This window comes from Hippocampus guttulatus, chromosome 22 (genome assembly GCF_054856545.1).
Source record: "Hippocampus guttulatus isolate MCC_2025c chromosome 22, RoL_Hgut_1.0, whole genome shotgun sequence".
In the NCBI taxonomy this organism is placed as follows: Eukaryota; Metazoa; Chordata; class Actinopteri; order Syngnathiformes; family Syngnathidae; genus Hippocampus; species Hippocampus guttulatus.
Window position 1 is genome coordinate 2,213,371 of NC_141282.1, and position 18,006 is coordinate 2,231,376.

Below are 18,006 nucleotides of genomic sequence, written 5' to 3' on the forward strand. Positions count from 1 at the left end.
AAAAAAATGTCCAAAAAGTTGTTTTTGACCTTTCAATCTTAAACTATATCGATTCCATTTATTTATGAAGAACAATTGGTTCGGAAAGAGCTTGGCGATAAGTGTTCCAAGCGGAAGCGCCCTTTTCGGAATTACTGAATACTTTATTTCAATTTCAAAAAGAGCTGCGGAATACATTGACAGGGGCAAAATGGAGGGGCCCTGATCTACAAAGTCGAGCTCCCCGACCAACCCAAAAGAGCTGCTTTAAATTTCAGAGTTTGAAGTTATGCAGATGGGGAGGAAAGCGAATTACAGCGTTTGATGACTGCCACTGCGGGCTGACCTTGGGGGACGGCATTATGCTGAAAGCAGATGCGAGCATTGTGAGCGCAACGTGCTTTGCCTTGTCGTGGCAGTGTGGCCTCAGTCAATAGAGTCTCTTCAAAGCACAGGTAAAGTTTTGTTTGTTTTTTTTGGGGGGGGGGGGGTTCCTTTCACACACCAAAACTGAGAATGTGCTTGTCACTTACTCGGCGTGGGCACGTCCTCCACTCCCGTGTACGAGGCAAACACCTGGCCCATGAACTGTTGCTGTTCTCTGAAGTTGTTTTGCAGGTAATCGGTCAGCATGGCGTAGCCCGCCTGCTCCATGGTCATCACCTCGCAGAACACCTCCAGCTGCAGGGAAGAAGAAGCGCAGCCAGGGGGGGGGGGACGGGGGACGACGACGACAGTTGAACACCTCAAAACAAACATGTCTCTCTTGTTTTGAGACTGATGCCAAAGTAAACACGATGCGTAAGAGCCTTGTGTTAGTGCCGGGCGAATAGAGATTTATTTTTAGTTGGCGCCTATGCGCCCGTGCCATACCTTGTCACTCTCATTTCCGTCATGCAAATGCGCAAGAACACATGCAGACTTACCGTATTTTCCGCACTATAAGGCACACCTAAAAGCATCACACCTGCAGCGGTTGTGAGGCCCGATATAAATAAAGCTATAGTGCATTGTATTGTATTGTATTCCCTTCAGCATAGCACCATCTAGTGGACGCATAGCGCAACCGCAGCCACGATTGTAGCTTCTGTTCTATGCGCCTGATAATGCATAAATGAAAACAGTTTTAAAATAGGCCATTCATCGAAGGTGTGCCTTAAAATCCGAAGCGCCTTATAGTGCAGAAAGTACGTTAGATGTTCTGTACGGTAAACAAACATCCACAACACTAACCGCCGCATCTTTCTAAATTTATCGGTTTGAGATAATGAGCAGCAGACAAGAGCTTCCAGTTTTCGGCTGATATTTTGCGCGTGGACGCATCTGAGCATAACATTATCAGGATTTTTAGCACAGCCTCTTGTTGAATGGCGTAGCTGGACCTCGTTTTGTGGCTACTCGCCTGCGTTTCCGAGATGGCGACGGTGTGTTGAAAGACGACCCACTCGACCGTCTCCGAGCAGGGAGGAGAAGTTAGCGAGCCGTTGTAGATGTAATATTTGGCGGTGTTGTTTGGCAGCAAGGACTGCAAGGCCAAGGCTTCCATTGATCCACTCTTACCTGCTCAACAACAGGAAACAGTAAGAATAGGAAACCCCACAAAATAATATTTTGTGACGTTCTCAATTGAAACATTTTGAAGGTGACTCACCGAAACGAGTAACAGTGTTTACAGCGTCGATGATAGGATTGAGGTTTTCATTGTCATACAAGCTGACCTGTAAATTCACAGATTTATTTCATCGAAAAAGGAAAAACCTGACTGCCAAATGCCCAGTCGGACACCACCGTGTTAACTTACCTCAAAGAGCACAGCTAATGCCGCAATCCTGCCTCCTTCCCCGATGGACTCCTCGAGACTTCGGAAGGCGGCGGGATTGTAGGCGTAGATTTGCATCTGAAATCAAATGCGGCAAATTAGCCCAAAGCGAGCGCGAAGGTAAACATACCGGTGGAGAATTCGTTTCGAGTACCTCAAGAGGGTATTTCATCCCATTAAGGCTGTGCTCGGACCCACCGGAAGTCGCATTGCAGCGCCCCCAGTGGAAGGTGACGGTATCGACGCGGAACCTGGAGCTCAGGCCACCTCCGCTTACGTAGAAGTCGCCGTCCACATTGATAGCCACTAAAACACAAAATGACTAAATGGGCACAGTTTCACTTTTTCACTTCGGCGCGTGCTCACCTTTGTTGCCTACAGTTGACACATTTACAACACACTTACTACTTACACTCACCAATCACAATATGAAGCCCTGATGCACAATCGAATGAGAATCACAACCAAGGGGTCTTATCAAAAAGGCCGCGTGTGTTTTGGTACAACCCTCTCGTATTAAATTGTGCATGCGTGCCTAATAAACTCCAAGTCGCTCCTCAAGGATATTAAGTCCTAACAGGATATGAAATAGGAGTTAAGTGAGAGCCGTACAGCTCATACATTATTCCTCATCACGTCGCGGCAGCTCTGCGTCGCTACCTGCCCCTGCTATCTCATTTCCTCTCTGACTTTAACTCATTCACTCCCAAAGACGTTTTTAAACGTCTTTTCAGACTTGGTCTAGATTTGGCTGGTACTGAATGAGTTAAAGACAGCGAGAGAAAGAGAATAAGTCGCAAGGATCTTGAATGTATAGATAGCGCCGGCACAGTGCGATTGCTCCGACGGGATTCATGGGTTTATCAGGCAAGACATCGGTCGTTACACTCTTACGCCCCTCGTCCGGAGTTTTCTATCACTGCTACTCCCCGTCTATACGTTCTCGCCTGCGGCGCCTTATTGACGCTTTTCGTTTGCTCCGCTTCATCTCGGCCTCTTGACATTGATCTTCTTTTCTCTCCGCCGCACGCTCGCTCTGTAGTGTTGTGCCTCTGGCTGCTTCTCTCCGTCAATGACTCCTACTCTCTCTGTTCCTTTGAATCCTCACGGCTCCTCTCCTTCGTTAACCCCCGTGTTGCGAAGCTTTTTTTTTTTTTTTGCGGCGGCGGCGGCATCCTGAAGGTTAAGCTTCTTTCCCCATGCGGGGGATTAAGATGTTGTGTTTTACAGCAGTGCAATGAAATCGGATTCATTTCTATTGATCGAAATGGACAGCAAACATGTGCCTTTTTTTTTCAGAAGGGGAATACCAAAAAGACATCTAATTTACACACACGCACAAAATAAAGCTTTGGTTGAATAAAAACAACTGAATGACATCATCAGACCTGTTTTGCCATTGTTGTGGATAGTGGTGGACTCCGCCATGATTCGGTCCCAGCTCTCCAGTCGCAGGTTCTGGTACTGAAGTCGGACCTGCGTGAAGGTCTCATCGATGTCCACGGGGGACTGCCTGGCGCTGGAACAGGACGGGTACTTCTTCCCCCAGTTACGCTGGTTCAGGGCACCTGCGCACAGATTTGGGGTGTATGGATTGATTATTCATGGCCTTTGGTTCGCTTTAGACATGGATCGATGTTCTACAAGTGTGGATAAGCCAACGGTCTTTTGGTTTTTTTTCTCCAAATGCGCATTGTGTTGAATCACATTACGCGTACGTATGTGTGTGCCTGCCTAATGAATAACGGATCAGAATGAACAGCGCGAGCGAATCTGCAGCCCAACTCACGAGACGCAACTAAGTCATTTATACATGACAAATTGTGCATGTTTAGAGTATGCACGCTGGTAAATGTATTCATCAAACATCTGGCTGGCCGTGCGTTGACGACAGCACGGCATCTGACGAACAAAACAGAGATAAACGAAACATGGCCTCTCATCAATTCAGTCAGAGCATGAGCGACGCGGCAAAATGTTGCATTTTGTAAGTTGACCGAGCATGTGATGTAAATCTGAGCAAGTGGAGCAACACATCACCCCCCCCCCCCCCCAAAAAAAAGAAACCTTCACACCGGATTCAAAATTCACACAGAACTACTGAGAGTCAGAGACTAATAGAAGTGGCAGCGTGGGAGGTAAAGTAACATTTCGGAAAGCTTGCATCAGAACCGCGGCGGCGGAATACCGAGCTCAAAAGCGCGTCTGCGGATTGAAGGAATCCACAGTAGTTATTAACGTGTGGGGCACATGTCATGAGGTCTTCATTATTCATCCACCCATCCAGTTCCCAAGCCGCTTATCCTCACAAGGGTCGTGTTGGAGCCTATCCCAGCTGGCAGGAGGCGGGGGACACCCTGAACCGGTTGCCAGCCAATTGCAGGGCACACAGAGACGAACAACCATCCGTACTCACACCTAGGGACAATATAGAGTGTTCCATTAAGCCGCCACGCATGTTTTTGGAATGTGGGAGGAAACCGGAATACCCGGAGAAAACCCACGCAGGCACGGGGAGAACATGCAAACTCCACACAGGAAGGCCGGAGCCGGAATCGAACCCTGAACCTCTGCACTGTGAGGCCCATGCGCTAACCAGGCGACCACCCTACGGTGACGCTTCATGAACAACTGCTTCACGCAAGTGTGTTTATGCGGGAATCAGCGGAGACAATGGATGTAACGAAGGCAGATCGGATGGTTAAAGGAAAAATAAAAAATAAAGATTGAAGTATGCCAAGCTCAGTGAGAAAACGAATGAAAAAAAACCCATCCCCGAGGCTCGCCGAGATTTTCTTCTCTGTCGGGTTCTGTAATTAAAGGGAATGAATAAGCAATTTACATTCAATCACCCCGACGTCTACTTTCAAAAGAAGGGTCCGCGAGGGATTGCGATGTGATGAGGCTGAAATACGAGGAAAAACTTTGGGAAAGACCGAGAGCCCTCCCGTGCAGTTCAAGTGGTCAAGACTGGAACCATTTCCACCACCTGGTGCTCCACTCATCATTTCTGCTCACTCTGCTGTAGTGAAGTGACGGTAAAACGGGATGAGGCTCTGCGGAGCATAAAAGGGAAGCAATGAGCAGGAAAAACTGTGGCGGATGACAGCGTGGCGTGTCGTCCCTGGGAAACGGAAAACACATACGAACGGAAATTACCTTGGCGCTGATGCTATTCGTGAGCCTGTCAATGGAGTTTGGCGTTGTTTTTAGCGCTAGCTAAGTAGACGTTCCAAAGGCGAAGAAATGGGTAATCCCCTTAGCTGTATTTTTACTTCAAAAGTAAACTTCAAGTGGGAGTGGGGTGTTTTTGAACATAATAACAACAGTGACAAACGAATAGCCTTTCATCGTCATGTGTTGCTATTGGCTTCGCGGCGCAACGTAGCATGTTTACAAGTTTGAGGTCCATGGTGCGGTGTTCGGCTGAAGCGGGCAAACAGGAATTATTTATTCATTACTTTTGACGGCGATGTACTGCTTTTAATTATCATATCTTGATGACGACGACGATATCGCGACGACTTGGAACGTTGCGATGTCGCCATTGTCGTGACATCACTAATGTCTCCCGAACTGCTGCTTGCTGAGTCGTGTTCAGTGACACCGTACGCCACTCTAAATTTTTTTTTTTTGGGCTGATGTCAGTGAAAAATAAATAAACAAACAAATAAATAAATAAATGAATAAAATACAATAATAATAATAAAAATAAATCGGGGTGACCCGGTGGGCCAGTGGTTAGCGCGTCGACCTCACAGTGCAGAGGTACCGGGTTCAATTCCAGCTCTGGCCTCCCTGTGTGGAATTTGCATGTTCTCCCTGGGCCTGCGTGGGTTTTCTCCGGGTATTCCGGTTTCCTCCCACATTCCAAAAACATGCATGGCAGGCTGATTGAACACTCGAAATCTGTGGTTGGTTGTTCGTCTCTGTGTGCCCTGCGATTGGCTGGCAACCGGTTCAGGGTGTCCCCCGCCTACTGCCCGAAAACAGCTGGGATAGGCTCCAGCACCCCCCGCGACCCATGTGAGGATACGCGGAACGAAAAATGGATGGATGGATAATAAATCAACTCGACGATGCCTCTTATCTCGAAAAACTATTAAATTGGGTCACGAGAGTACATAAACAAACAAAAAAAAAACCACTGGGTTGTTTTCCAAAACAATTCAATGGCAAGATGTCAATTAAATTTTGAGCAGATTAAGTTCCTCTTATCCAAGTTTGGGTTCATTATTTTGACCCAGCAGATTGGGTTGAAGATTGGATTTGGCCCTGCTGAACAGTCAAAGCTGGTCGCCATTTTGGATACAGTTTTGTTGTGCATTGACGTTGAAATAAATTTCATGTAATGTTATAAGAAAATGTAAACAGCGACTGATAACCTGGTCATCTTTTCTTGCTGACTTGAACTCATCAGTATGGCTATTTATACTTACAATGCGTTGGGTATAAATAACCCAGCACCAGATGAGTCCCTTTTAGTCCCGGCAATGGGTTAAGCGATATTTCACCTAAGATGGGCCATGAGCCATACTTTGTTGGCTGTTTTGGCCTCAAATAGTAGAACCGGAAGCAGATTTGTGGTTGAAAAATAGAAAGAAAAAAAAAAAACAAAGCTCAAATGACGAATGAATTGTCAACACAATTCAGACAAAAGTACTTTCATGCTTGATGACAGACAATGAACTGCACATACTGAAATGTAGTCGCTATCTCCTTGCCTGCCCACGCTTTTACCAATTAGGCTGCTTCGGATGACGCGCACGCACGCGCACACACGCACACGCGCACACACGCACACACGCACACACACACACACACACACACAAACACACGCACACACACACACACACAAACACACGCACACACACGATGCAAAACTGCTAATTTCACCCTCTGTGAATAGGTTCTGCCCCGCTGAGCCAGGGAGCCATTCAGAGCTACATGCAAGATTATTGAGTTAAATAATGTAGGGCTCAACTTTTGGGGAGACTGTCTGCTTCTGTTTGCCTCAGCACTGGCAAAAAATAGCCGAATTCCTTATCAAATATTAAAAGCCGGAACGCCGCTGTTGGAACTGTTTAGCCCATCGCTAAAACTTTTGAATGTGAATTATCGAATCAAGGGAGGGAACATCACAAGCCGTTTAACCTCGTTTCGGGCTTGCAGGTTCCCACATTTGAGTCGCCTTCCATTTCAATAACTTGACATCTGGCTTCGGTTCTGATGAACACTTTTCATGCTAACCTGTAACCTGATAAGCTGTCCACTGTAGTAACCGCAGTGCCTGAAAGGGTTCAAATAAAATTTAAGACAGAAGATAAATTTACAAGGGGGACTGAGAATTATCACTGGCAATGAAAAAAAATGTCTTTCCCGAGTACTAAAAATAATACATTCATGGGAGACATTAGGGAGCAGCATAAACAATGCATAGTTTGTATTTTTAGTTGCAAGCCTGCAGGCAAAAGACCTCCATTGACTCAAGCATTGAGTATTTCTTTGTCTTCTTACAATTACTTTTATTCACGAAAATGAATGCGGGCGCCTCCTCATCGGGGAGACGTTCACCATGTTTGACATCAAAGCTGAAAGCCGACGAGATGGAAGCGATACGCCCACGCTAGGCGGCAATCTATAGGAGCGTTTCTTCTCTGCTTCGTCTAGACGCGAAAACATGTCAAAGTCTCAAGAGGGCATAAACAAAAAAAAAGAAGAACTGAGACAAGACGACGCAGTCGCTTGCATGTATGAATATTGAATGAGTGATAGGTTTCGCGCTTTTTTTAAGCTAACGTTAACAGCTAGCTTACATGCTACTTGCTAATAGGCTTGTAATTTGGGGCTGGGGTTGCTCCATTCGTCATTGTGTAAGAGACGATTGGTATTTATTCATTTTTTACTTATCCAATTGGTTTTTATTTTATTTGTATGGGGTTAAGAGAATGAATGTCAAACTTTAAACTTCAATTCACAGTCTTGAATCAAATGACTTGGATCCTCTTTAGGCCGTGTCCGTTTGAATTCATTGGGAGATTCTGTCTCCTCGATTTTACAGATGACGTTGAACTCGTCGTTGAGCAGCCATTTCATTTTGCACAAATGAAGGCTGAGATCCACCAAACGGCATCAGGAGGTACGAGGCGAGAAAGCAGAGCGAAGCGGCGCATGTACGCGCACACCTCGCCATCATTAACTCGCGTCTGAAACAAGGCTCTGGGAGCAGCCTCACCAGAATACTGAACAACTGGAGCAGAAGAAAGGCCAGCCTCAAGTATTTGGTGACTAAGAGAGCGGTCGAGAGCCGTGAACATGTGCGTGCAGGCAAACAGACAGAAGCAAGGGGCAGGGAGCGAACACGCCGCCGAATCAGCTCGCGGGGCTTCTTGGGATGAAATATTCAAGGTGGGATCTATGACGAACACAAGACAGGAAAGCCCTTTAAAAGTGTAACAGAAGGAAACAACACTGACGTGACAATCGCATTGCCACACAAGCTAACTATGCCATGTCGAAAGCACTCTCGGGCTGAGTGGGCGGTACATTTTCTTGGGCTACGTATTGGTTGCAACTTTCAATCAATTGGACTCGCTGCCTGCTAATCGTTGACTGCAGCCGTGTTTTAGAATCGGGGATTTGCTGACCATGAAACAAAGAAAGGCAACATAGTGGGAAGTTGTTTTTTAGACTGTTCAAAATGGGGTGCAGAATACAATAACAATTACAGCCAAACCATTCAGCGATTGCCACTTGATTCTAGTCAATGCACAGTTCATCCACAAGATATCGACTGTGCTTCACCTTTTGTGATGTCTTACTGATTGGATCATAGTCATTTAATGGATGTACTGTAATCCTTCTTGGAATTAGGCTGCAACAAGTGTTGCAGGTATTTTTAGCCGTTTGGTAGTAGTAGTATTTGGTAGTGTGTGCCTGCATTGTGCCGTGTGCGTGTGTGTATGGATGTACATTATGTCATCGCTTCTACTTCGAAATGTAAATCGTCTCCGTCCTCTTTTCTCTCTTTTGTAGTAGATTTAACCTAGCAAACATTTTGATCAATCGCGGGCTGCAAGATAGAATTTTCAGAGGTTCGCCATGTTCACAGTTAGTGTTTTTTTGTTTTTTTTGACCAAGCCAGAGTTGGACAAGACTTTTCTCTACCCATCCCCCTGAAAAAAAAAATCATAAATCAAAAACAGTTGACTGCAATTGACTGTCAACGGTGCTGCTTGTTAAGATTCCCACTGACAGTTAAAATTATGAATGCCTTCATGTAATTTCTGGTCAAACGCAGCTGACAGGCTCGTCCCATTTGTGGTGGCACAATGACATCCTCCAAGTCCCTGTCAGTCTATTGGAAAGCGCATCATAGCTGGAGCCAGCCCAGCGGAATGGCTTTCAAACAGTTCTGGCAGCTTGTAGTTCGAATCAAATTAACAGAGCAAAGTGGAAGCGCTGCGGGCTCCAGCTGTGAACGCTGGTCCGAGGTCAGTACATCACATCGCATCAGTACTCCTACACTCCGACCAATGTAGGGAAGGGTAAAAAAAAAAGTGTTTTCACCACGTTAAACAGATCTGACCCAAATTGGCTCGCCGCTTGCTCGGCCCCCTCTGCACTTCTGCATGCGCCGAGCTTCATCCAAATAGTTTGTGGGGTGGTGCCTTGTGAAAGTCGGACAGGGGGGATGAACAGATGCGACGACAGTTGGAAGGATGTGAACTTTTTGCCGTGTGTAGCACTCCCAAAGTGGTTCCCGATTCACAATGAAAAACGGGAACTGAAGACAGTCATGCACAAATGCGGGATTTTCTTCAGTAGCGAATGCGAGTTAACTTTCACCGCCATCGTAATTGAATGGACCCTGTGGCTGTATCCCGCCACAGTCCACTTCTCTTCTAAACGCGTGTGCGGAAACTGCAGGACTTACCGAAATACACGTCTCCGAAAATCGGTGCGCATTACCATGTGAGCAGGGGATCAAGCGCCAGTGGAGTTTTGAAGCTCGCATAGCCAGTGGCTATAAAACTTTTGGAGTAAGACAAGAGAAACTGCAGCGGCAAGAGGGGGGGGGGGTAGTAAGATTCAAATCAATACAAATCTGTTTTTTTAAGGCTTTTATAACCTAATGTAAGAAGAATAAAAGAAATTGCAGTTGTGTTCTATATGCGTGCCATCGCCTTGCCGTGGATAATTAGAGTGCAAACTTGCATGCAAACAGAACAGATGGGACCCCGGGGTGGGGGGGTGGGGGGGGGGATTCTGCAGGCAGAAGGATCCCAGGGCCACCAGGGACAATGATGGGTACAACATGAAGGAAGTGGAAGTTTGTTCAAAACAAAAAAGTCATATGCAGGTAACATTGACTTATTCCAATTAAGATTTATATAAGAAATGACAAGAATTGTTATGCACAACAACTGTTAAAGGTTGATCACATTCCACTGGGAATTAATCAAAATATAATCATAAAACATTCATTCATTCATTTTCCGATCCGCTTTATCCTCACAAGGGTCATGGGGGGTGCTGGAGCCTATCCCAGCAGTCTTCGGGCAGTAGGCGGGGGACACCCTGAACCGGTTGCCAGCCAATCGCAGGGCACACAGAGACCAACAACCAACTATGGACAATTTCGAGTGTTCAATCAGCCTGCCATGCATGTTTTTGGAACGTGGGAGGAAACCAGAGTACCCGGAGAAAACCCACGCAGGCCCGGGGAGAACGTGCAAACTCCACACAGGGAGGCCGGAGCTGGAATTGAACCCGGTACCTCTGCACTGTGAGGTCGATGCGCTAACCACTGGACCACCGAGCCGTAATCATAAAACATTGGAATGAATTTTAAAGACATTTTATATTTCACTTACAAATAAATGGCTCGTGATATTTTTTTAATGAACCCAATGTGAGTGCGCATATACAGGACTCTCCATAACGACCCTGGCTAAACTTAGCTCCGTTTTTGATATACAATGCTTGTCTCTCAGCTAAGATGTATAAATTCAACATAGTTATTTGGACCAACTAATGTACTACTTTCCGATTTAGACACGGTTTTCAGATCAGAGAATATTAAGGTGTTGTCTCTTGCGCTGATGCTGTTTTTCCGACCAAGTTCAACAGACCTGAGAGGTGTGTCCAAAAAAAAAAAAAAATGGATGTATGACTGTGAATCGCCATGTATTGCCCCTGGTGGGTTGTGTGCTCTGGTGCAGCAAGCATCAAGTGTGAGACATGGAAAAAGCCCCTGTGGGTGTCAGGGACGAACATTTTATGCCTAAATAGGCTGCTGGAAATTTAACCCTTTCACAGCGGTCACTACAGTGGACAGCTTATCATGTTATCAGGTTATCATTATTGGTGTATGAAAGTGTTAAAGAGATGATCAAGGTGTAACTTCAACTCATGACGATCAACTCTCATCCTTGACTGGTCCGTACGTTCTCACACTTCTCGGCGCTGTCAATCACGGGCACCCTTTGCCACATATTTCCTTTTATTTTCATCACGGACGTCTCGCCCAACCATTGCAAAAAAGAAGCGCACGCTGACTCACAATGAAGTGCGCTTCTTTCACATGGTAATGTTTTTACTCACGGCTCAGTGAACGGCACAGGGCAGAGGGAACAGAGTTGCTCAGGAAGACCCGATTGTGATCAGAACACGCGGACACACTCGTGCATATGCCGGGAGTGTTTTCGGGTTACAGTGAAGCAACACTTAACCGGCAACCAGACTGACCTCCCCGTGTGATGATGAGCATCGGCGGCTAAGGCCGACCGACGAGTGTAGCGTGATAAACAAGCAACCGCCAGCCCCCCCCCCCCCCGCCACCCCCTCAAAATAAGACAACAAATTGAACCAAGTGAGGAAGAGGGAGCGCAGCGCGTAACAAAAACATTGCCACTCTTTGACAAATGGACTGCGCGTGCTGATTGGAAAGATTCGACAGAGGGAGGAAAACAATCTGCCAGACGAGGAAAACAAGTCTGGCGGATGAGATTGCCGACAAGGCAAATCAGGCCAATTTACATGGGGGCAGGGGGGGGGGGGGGTCTCAGCACCTGCATTGTAATGAATATTTGCCATCAAACAAAAATATGTGAGTCTCATTTTGCCAGACGTAAATACGTCATGGATGTAGGAAGACTGTGCCGCCTTACCGGCTGGACATTCCGTTGCTCCGTGGAGCCGAACAGTGCGGGCAGATTATCTTTTGGCAGGGTGCACAAAATGCAGCCAGTGGACCAACAAAGTGTGCTGATCTCAAATGTAAAATGTAGCACGAAAGCCATCTTCCGGTGGTTCTGTATCAGTAAAGTTGTTTCCAAAAATTGGAAATGTACAGGGGAGGAGCATCAGACACTGCCCCGCCCATCCCCATTGGAAATTGACGAGTCCACTCGGCAACGGCAACGAATGATTCAAAGCGCTCCAATTGGTACCATGTTGTTTGTCACCGAATGTAGCCATCAAAATCACTCGAACTCCACAAGAGGTTAATACCGTTAACAGCCCTCCATTAGCCCACTGCTGACCCCTTCAGACCCGATTCTCCTTTCCCAGTAAGAGGCCATAATCTCCCCCCAGCCCTCCCCACCCCCCCGGCCGGGACTGCGACTATGATTCGTCTGCCTCTAACCACTCTTGTTTCTGGACAGCTTAGCGCAGCAGGGCTCCGTGCTGAGTTAGCTGCAGTCATCTGAACATATGGCCCGAGGCAGATCAAGGCTCTCCTATGGGAGATGTTGCTAGATACGGTAATTCCGACAGATCAACCGATCTGAGACTGACATACGCTGGGCTTGTCACGGAGTTTAGTTTAGTTTTTTGTTTGTGGAGCGAATCACCCTAAAAAGGTCCCTGCAGTGGTACCTCGACTTACGAAATTAATTGGTTCTAGAAGAAATTTCTACGCTCGAAAAGTTTGTAAGTAGAGACGCGTTTTCCATGTAAATGCCCTAATCCGTTCCAAGTCCCACCACAATTCTGACATAAATGTTTTCTAAAGCATAAAAATGCATCAAAATATGTAACAAATACATGTTAGAATTAGATTATTGCACAATAAATGAGAGTTGTGCATACTGTAAAAAAACAAACAATAAAGAATACAAATTATGATCGTTTAACTTTTAACTGCGTTCTCATCGTTGTTTTGCCCTCATTAGTTCATGTTCTCTCTCACAAGTGGTTTTTGCCTGGTGTTTTGTAAAGAACCCATCCACATTTACGTAAAACTATCGGATCGCCTCATGGCCCGAGGATCGAATGACGAGGACATACGGTAGAGGTCCCTCTTAGTCAATGGGATGCCAGAAAGATGCTAGGTAATAGCCAATGGCAGAGCAGCTATAAGTATGTTGCGTTCAGGAAACTCAGAGCTGCAATTAGCAGCCCATACTGTATTTTTACCTTTCGTATCTTGAAATTTCTTTCATAACAAGAAGCAATACTTTCCTGTTGAAGGCCCGCTGCCGACTTATTCCATACCTGTGTACGACCAGTCGATATCTTCTTGGAGTTTCTTCAAGTTTCGGACCAAAGGTTCCGCTGTTCCGACTGCAGAGGGAAGAAAGAAGACAGCGGTTAATGGCGGGGTTTTTTTTTTCAAGATTGTTTGACTCGTCAGAATGCCAGTGAGGTTTTGAAATAATTCATGAAGTGTGCGCTGATGTGATTATTTAAGTGCGCGCTCCATTCGGCACACGCTGATGCATCCCGTTATGATACTTGAGGCCATGATGTTATTTTGGGGAAGAGCAGCAGGAAGTCGGCAATTGTGGTGAGTCATGGCACGGAAACGATGGGGGGGGGGGGGGGGGGGGGCAAAGAAGAGTCAACATCATGAGAATAACAAAATAAGATCATGATGACCAATGCCTGAATTATACACGTTTTTTTTTTCTTTCACTGTGCGCAAACCTTCCCTTCGAAACTTCCAAGCTCTCAGCAGAGTCAAATTTAGGTCAGAGGCATCCACAACATAAAGTCAGCATAATCCTATTGTTTACCGCAGCGGGGGGAAAAAAAAAGATCGCGTAAACAGCGTGTCGCTACCGAGCTGCTTCAGTTTTTTTTTTTTAATGCATCTAACATGCGTACACAAAGTAAACAAAGCTTTCCTGTATCATGTGTAAAATCGTCCGCATGAATGCATATCCAGGAGCCACGGGGGGGGGATCGATGTTGCGCATCACTTGTTTCAACTCACTTCTTTGCTGGACTGTCATGAAATCGAAATTGCAACATTCTTCACCTTTTGTTGGTGGATTGTTGTTGTTTTTTAACCCTTTCAGGGACAGCGGTCACTACAGTGGACAGGCGATCATGTTATCATGTTACAGGGTGCACGGAAGGGTTAAAATCGAACACCAGCAGCTCCTGTGCGCACGGATTACAGAATCGTTACGATACGGGTCCGCCTTGAAATTATGATCCTATTAGAGGTTCAAACTGTAACAACAGGTAATAATTTGCCTCGATGTTGTGTGCGTGGCAAAAAAAAAAAAAAGAAAAAAAGAATACATTAGGCGCAAGGCGGCTGTGGGATGTTAATGAGGCAATTAGCGATGCGATGCGCCTGCGGCTACTTCTCGTCTTCCCTCCCGTGCCCTCGTTCGCTTATCTCGCTGTTATTCCTCCTCGTCGGAGTCGCAACGACCCGCGGTTGTTTCATGGTTAAAATTTGGGAAGCATATCAAAGCATGTTTTTTTTACCTAATCTCCTATGAGGCGTGTAAAGAAAAGGCCAGTCGCTTTGTTTAGCTCGTTTAGCTAGTTTAGCGTAGCTTTCTTCTCAACAGAAGGAGGCACTGCCGCTCTTATCAATCCATTGGAGATTGAGGCTTAACATGACCTCCTGCAGTTTGGGAACCTCAAAGCTCGGAATTGGAAATTCATATCCAGTGCTGAACATGGTTTGAACGAAATGGAGTTACTGGGCGATATTATTTTGAACCAAAATGGCGGGAAAATCCTGCAAGATTGCAGCTCTGCGTCAATATGAGTACAATCTCTGGGCAAAGCGGAGTTATTCGCAAAAACACTAATAAACAAAATCAGACCGCTTTACACTAATTGCCAAGTCCTTTTTTTTTGGGGGGGGGGGGGGGGGGTTAGAAAATCCGACTGGATTCCCATGAGCTCAAGCTGCGTGAAGATGCCGCCAGCAGGATTGTTGATCATTTTGGGCTCATCGAGCCTGTCTCAGCAGTAAATCTTAACGAATAGAACAGCTCTGGATTAGCCGACTCCTGTGGGGGTTGATTTAGACCAAATCCTTCCAATGAGGAAGCCGTCCGCCGGCTTCCTTTAGGGCACCGCAAACTGATTTTGAGTTGTCCCATTAAAAGAATCCCAAATTCCAAGTCATCCTATTTAGTTGTCCAAGATTATTTACCGTCATTGTCTCCATGTCTCTCAGTCAGCGACTAAAATTTAAGTATCAAAATGTAAAATACATCATATTTTATTGTACCTCATCTGTGCCTTCGTCATACCGTATTTTCCACACTAAAAGGCGCATTGGATTATGATTCGCATCTTCAATGAATGGCCTACTTTGTAATTTTTTTCATACATTGGGCGCACTGCATTATAAGACGCAATCTACAATGCATCCACTAGATGGAACTACGCTCAAGGAAACTCCAACAGAACGATCAGATGTCAGTAAAACTTATTTAAAAAAGCAGCGACACGGTTCACTTAACCAACAGCAAGTTATAACATTGACTCGTTAACGTTGAACTCTCTTGCCGCTGCTCTATTTCCTTGTTCAACTGCGTAACCGATCGCCTTAAGTTTGAACTCTGCGTTGTCATCATGTCTCTTGCAAGGAGCCATTTAGGGGTCGAAATACTACCGTAATGACCATACACAAGGCGCATCGCATCTTAAGGCGCGGTGTGAACTTTTAAGAAAATGGAAGGTTTTTAGGTGCACCTTTTAGTATGGAAAATACGGTAATTGGTGATGTTGGTCACTCCAAAATGGGCACACAGTCACGGCTAACGTAACGTACGTGTCATGTCGCGCTTTCGGCGAGCTGACGAATCATCGCGTGTGCATACCGTGTCGCATAAAGAGCAATGGAGAAAGATGGACACACCTTCACCGTTTTGAGTTCGTTTTAGCGAAAAACAACACCTTGTGCTGTCGACAGAGTGTTAGCTAGCTTCAATAAACTGTGTCGAGAGGAATTATGGTGTGTCAAAATTTTATCCGTCCGGTGTCCTTGAATTTCACGGTTCAAATGCACTCGCAATTAAGCAGCCGGATGTCATCAATCCAACGTTGTGACTTTAAAAACCAAGTTATCGGCAAAGTTACTTTTTCAAGGTAACTGAATCACCGCTGGTCATCACAACAGGAATTATAAAGACAAAGCAGAGGAAAGTCGATTGAGGGAAGCATTGCAGTCACTTCAGAAGTTGGCATGAAAGGTGCACCAGAAATTTAATTGAATCCAACGCGTTGGATTCGTGGTGACAGTTCTCTGCCTCGCAACGCCAGCTTATCTCTCGAGAACGCACATACTGAAAAGTGATGTTTGAGCCACCACAAAACGAGATATTCCTACGGATGGGATGGGATTTTTCTTTTTTTTTTTTTAAATTAGGTTAGACAGACGTGCAGATTGATACCCAACCACTTGGAAGGGGGCGCTTGCGGCCTGCTGATAGGGCGGCGGCAGACATTCGCTGTTCCGTCTCGTCATCGCTCTCGCACTCAAGTCCGGCAGCAGAAGGAACCACTTAATGGGATCAGACTTTATGTCAAGTGGAGGACAGTGGAGCTTTAAACAAACCGTACATTGTTCCGCCCGGCCTGGGCGGCATTAAAGGCTGCAATTTAAAACCCAAGAAGACAAGCTTATCATTGGGATCTGTGTGTCCGTGTGAGAATGCGTGTTTGTGTGTGTGTGTAAGGAGACCGTGAGAGTTTGGGGCCCCGTTGGACAGCTGTACATGTGCGCACGCACATATACATCCAACGACGGAGTGAAATGCAACACCCCAGTTACATCCACACATTTGTGGCACAATGGGTCAGTCGACCCCGCACCCATTTTTTTTAAAAATATATCTTAATTTGGCATTCCTTTCACACCACACACACACACACAGACATATAACACACCTTCATGAAATATGAATACGCCCGAGGCGTCCTCCGCACATTTATCGGCTTAACTGTGTGTAACTGCCGGTGTAATATGTGCCGCACGGTCGTAAACACTGACTCATGCCATGTGGTTATCGTAATTTCGCCTTCTGAGGATGAAGAGAGGGGAAGAAAAAAAAAATGTTACACTCTCTTACCGAATAGTAAACTACGGCAGGATTAATAAAAGGCAGGGGCTCGCATGAATAAATACTCTGACAGCCTGACACAACGCAGGATGAAAGCTGAGCCCCCCCCCCCCCCCCCCCCCCCCCCCCCCCTGCGCACAATTTCATCGAGTTGAGGCGCCTTGAGTGCCGCTTTTCAAGTTCAGGTCTTTCTTCATGCTGGGGATGGCGAAAAAAAATAAAATAAAATAAAGAGCCGCTCCAGACAAACACTTAACATTGACACACATAGCATGGAAATATTCGACAAATCCAGAGGTTGACATCACGCTTGTTTTTGACACCAATTTGCTTTATAATCTTTCAGATCTTCAGCCAAATGGGACGACCGGACATTTGATTCATACCGTCGTCAAATAATCTGCAGCAATAATATTTAGAGGCAACTAGGTAGAATCGTGTTCGTGTCGGTGGAATCAGTGGCGCGCGGTGAGGTTCATGGTTGGTGAGGCACTGACTCTTTTAGTGTCAGATTTACAAATATATAAAGCAAAAAAGGGTAGCTTATTCAATTGGCTAAACATTATATTTGCGACATGTAGATATACGGCAAGCAGCACGAGCCAGTTGAATGATCCAGTTTGTGATGATTGCGCAATGCAATGGGCATTCAGAGGTGAGGCTCTGCCTCACCTGCCTCCCCTGACCGCACGCCTCTGTGGCGGATAGCACCAAATTTTGCTTGTGTTAGACAGCAAACCCCCCAAAAATGTCAGGAAAAGCCTACTAGAACATCCGAAACTGATTGAGGGTTAATCAGCGGCACGTTAAATGGCGGCGGGTGTGCAGGGGGTCCTGTTTCGCGTGTTGTTGGTTGATTCTTTTGACTTCCCTCTCAAAATG

At 46.0% G+C, this 18,006-nt stretch overlaps 1 protein-coding gene across 3 annotated transcripts in view; it reads right to left on the reverse strand.

Moving 5' to 3' along the window:
* Positions 1-18,006, reverse strand: part of ptprz1b (protein tyrosine phosphatase receptor type Z1b) — a 40,176-nt gene that overhangs the window by 10,038 nt on the left and 12,132 nt on the right. For all 3 annotated transcript variants that reach the window (XM_086103336.1, XM_086103337.1, XM_086103338.1), the window contains exons 4-10: positions 13,301-13,369; positions 3,187-3,366; positions 1,953-2,104; positions 1,781-1,876; positions 1,631-1,697; positions 1,382-1,539; positions 513-660 (exon numbers count right to left, since the gene is read on the reverse strand). In XM_086103336.1, the coding sequence (XP_085959462.1) occupies positions 513-660; positions 1,382-1,539; positions 1,631-1,697; positions 1,781-1,876; positions 1,953-2,104; positions 3,187-3,366; positions 13,301-13,369 (870 nt within the window). The remainder of the gene's footprint in view (positions 1-512; positions 661-1,381; positions 1,540-1,630; positions 1,698-1,780; positions 1,877-1,952; positions 2,105-3,186; positions 3,367-13,300; positions 13,370-18,006) is intronic.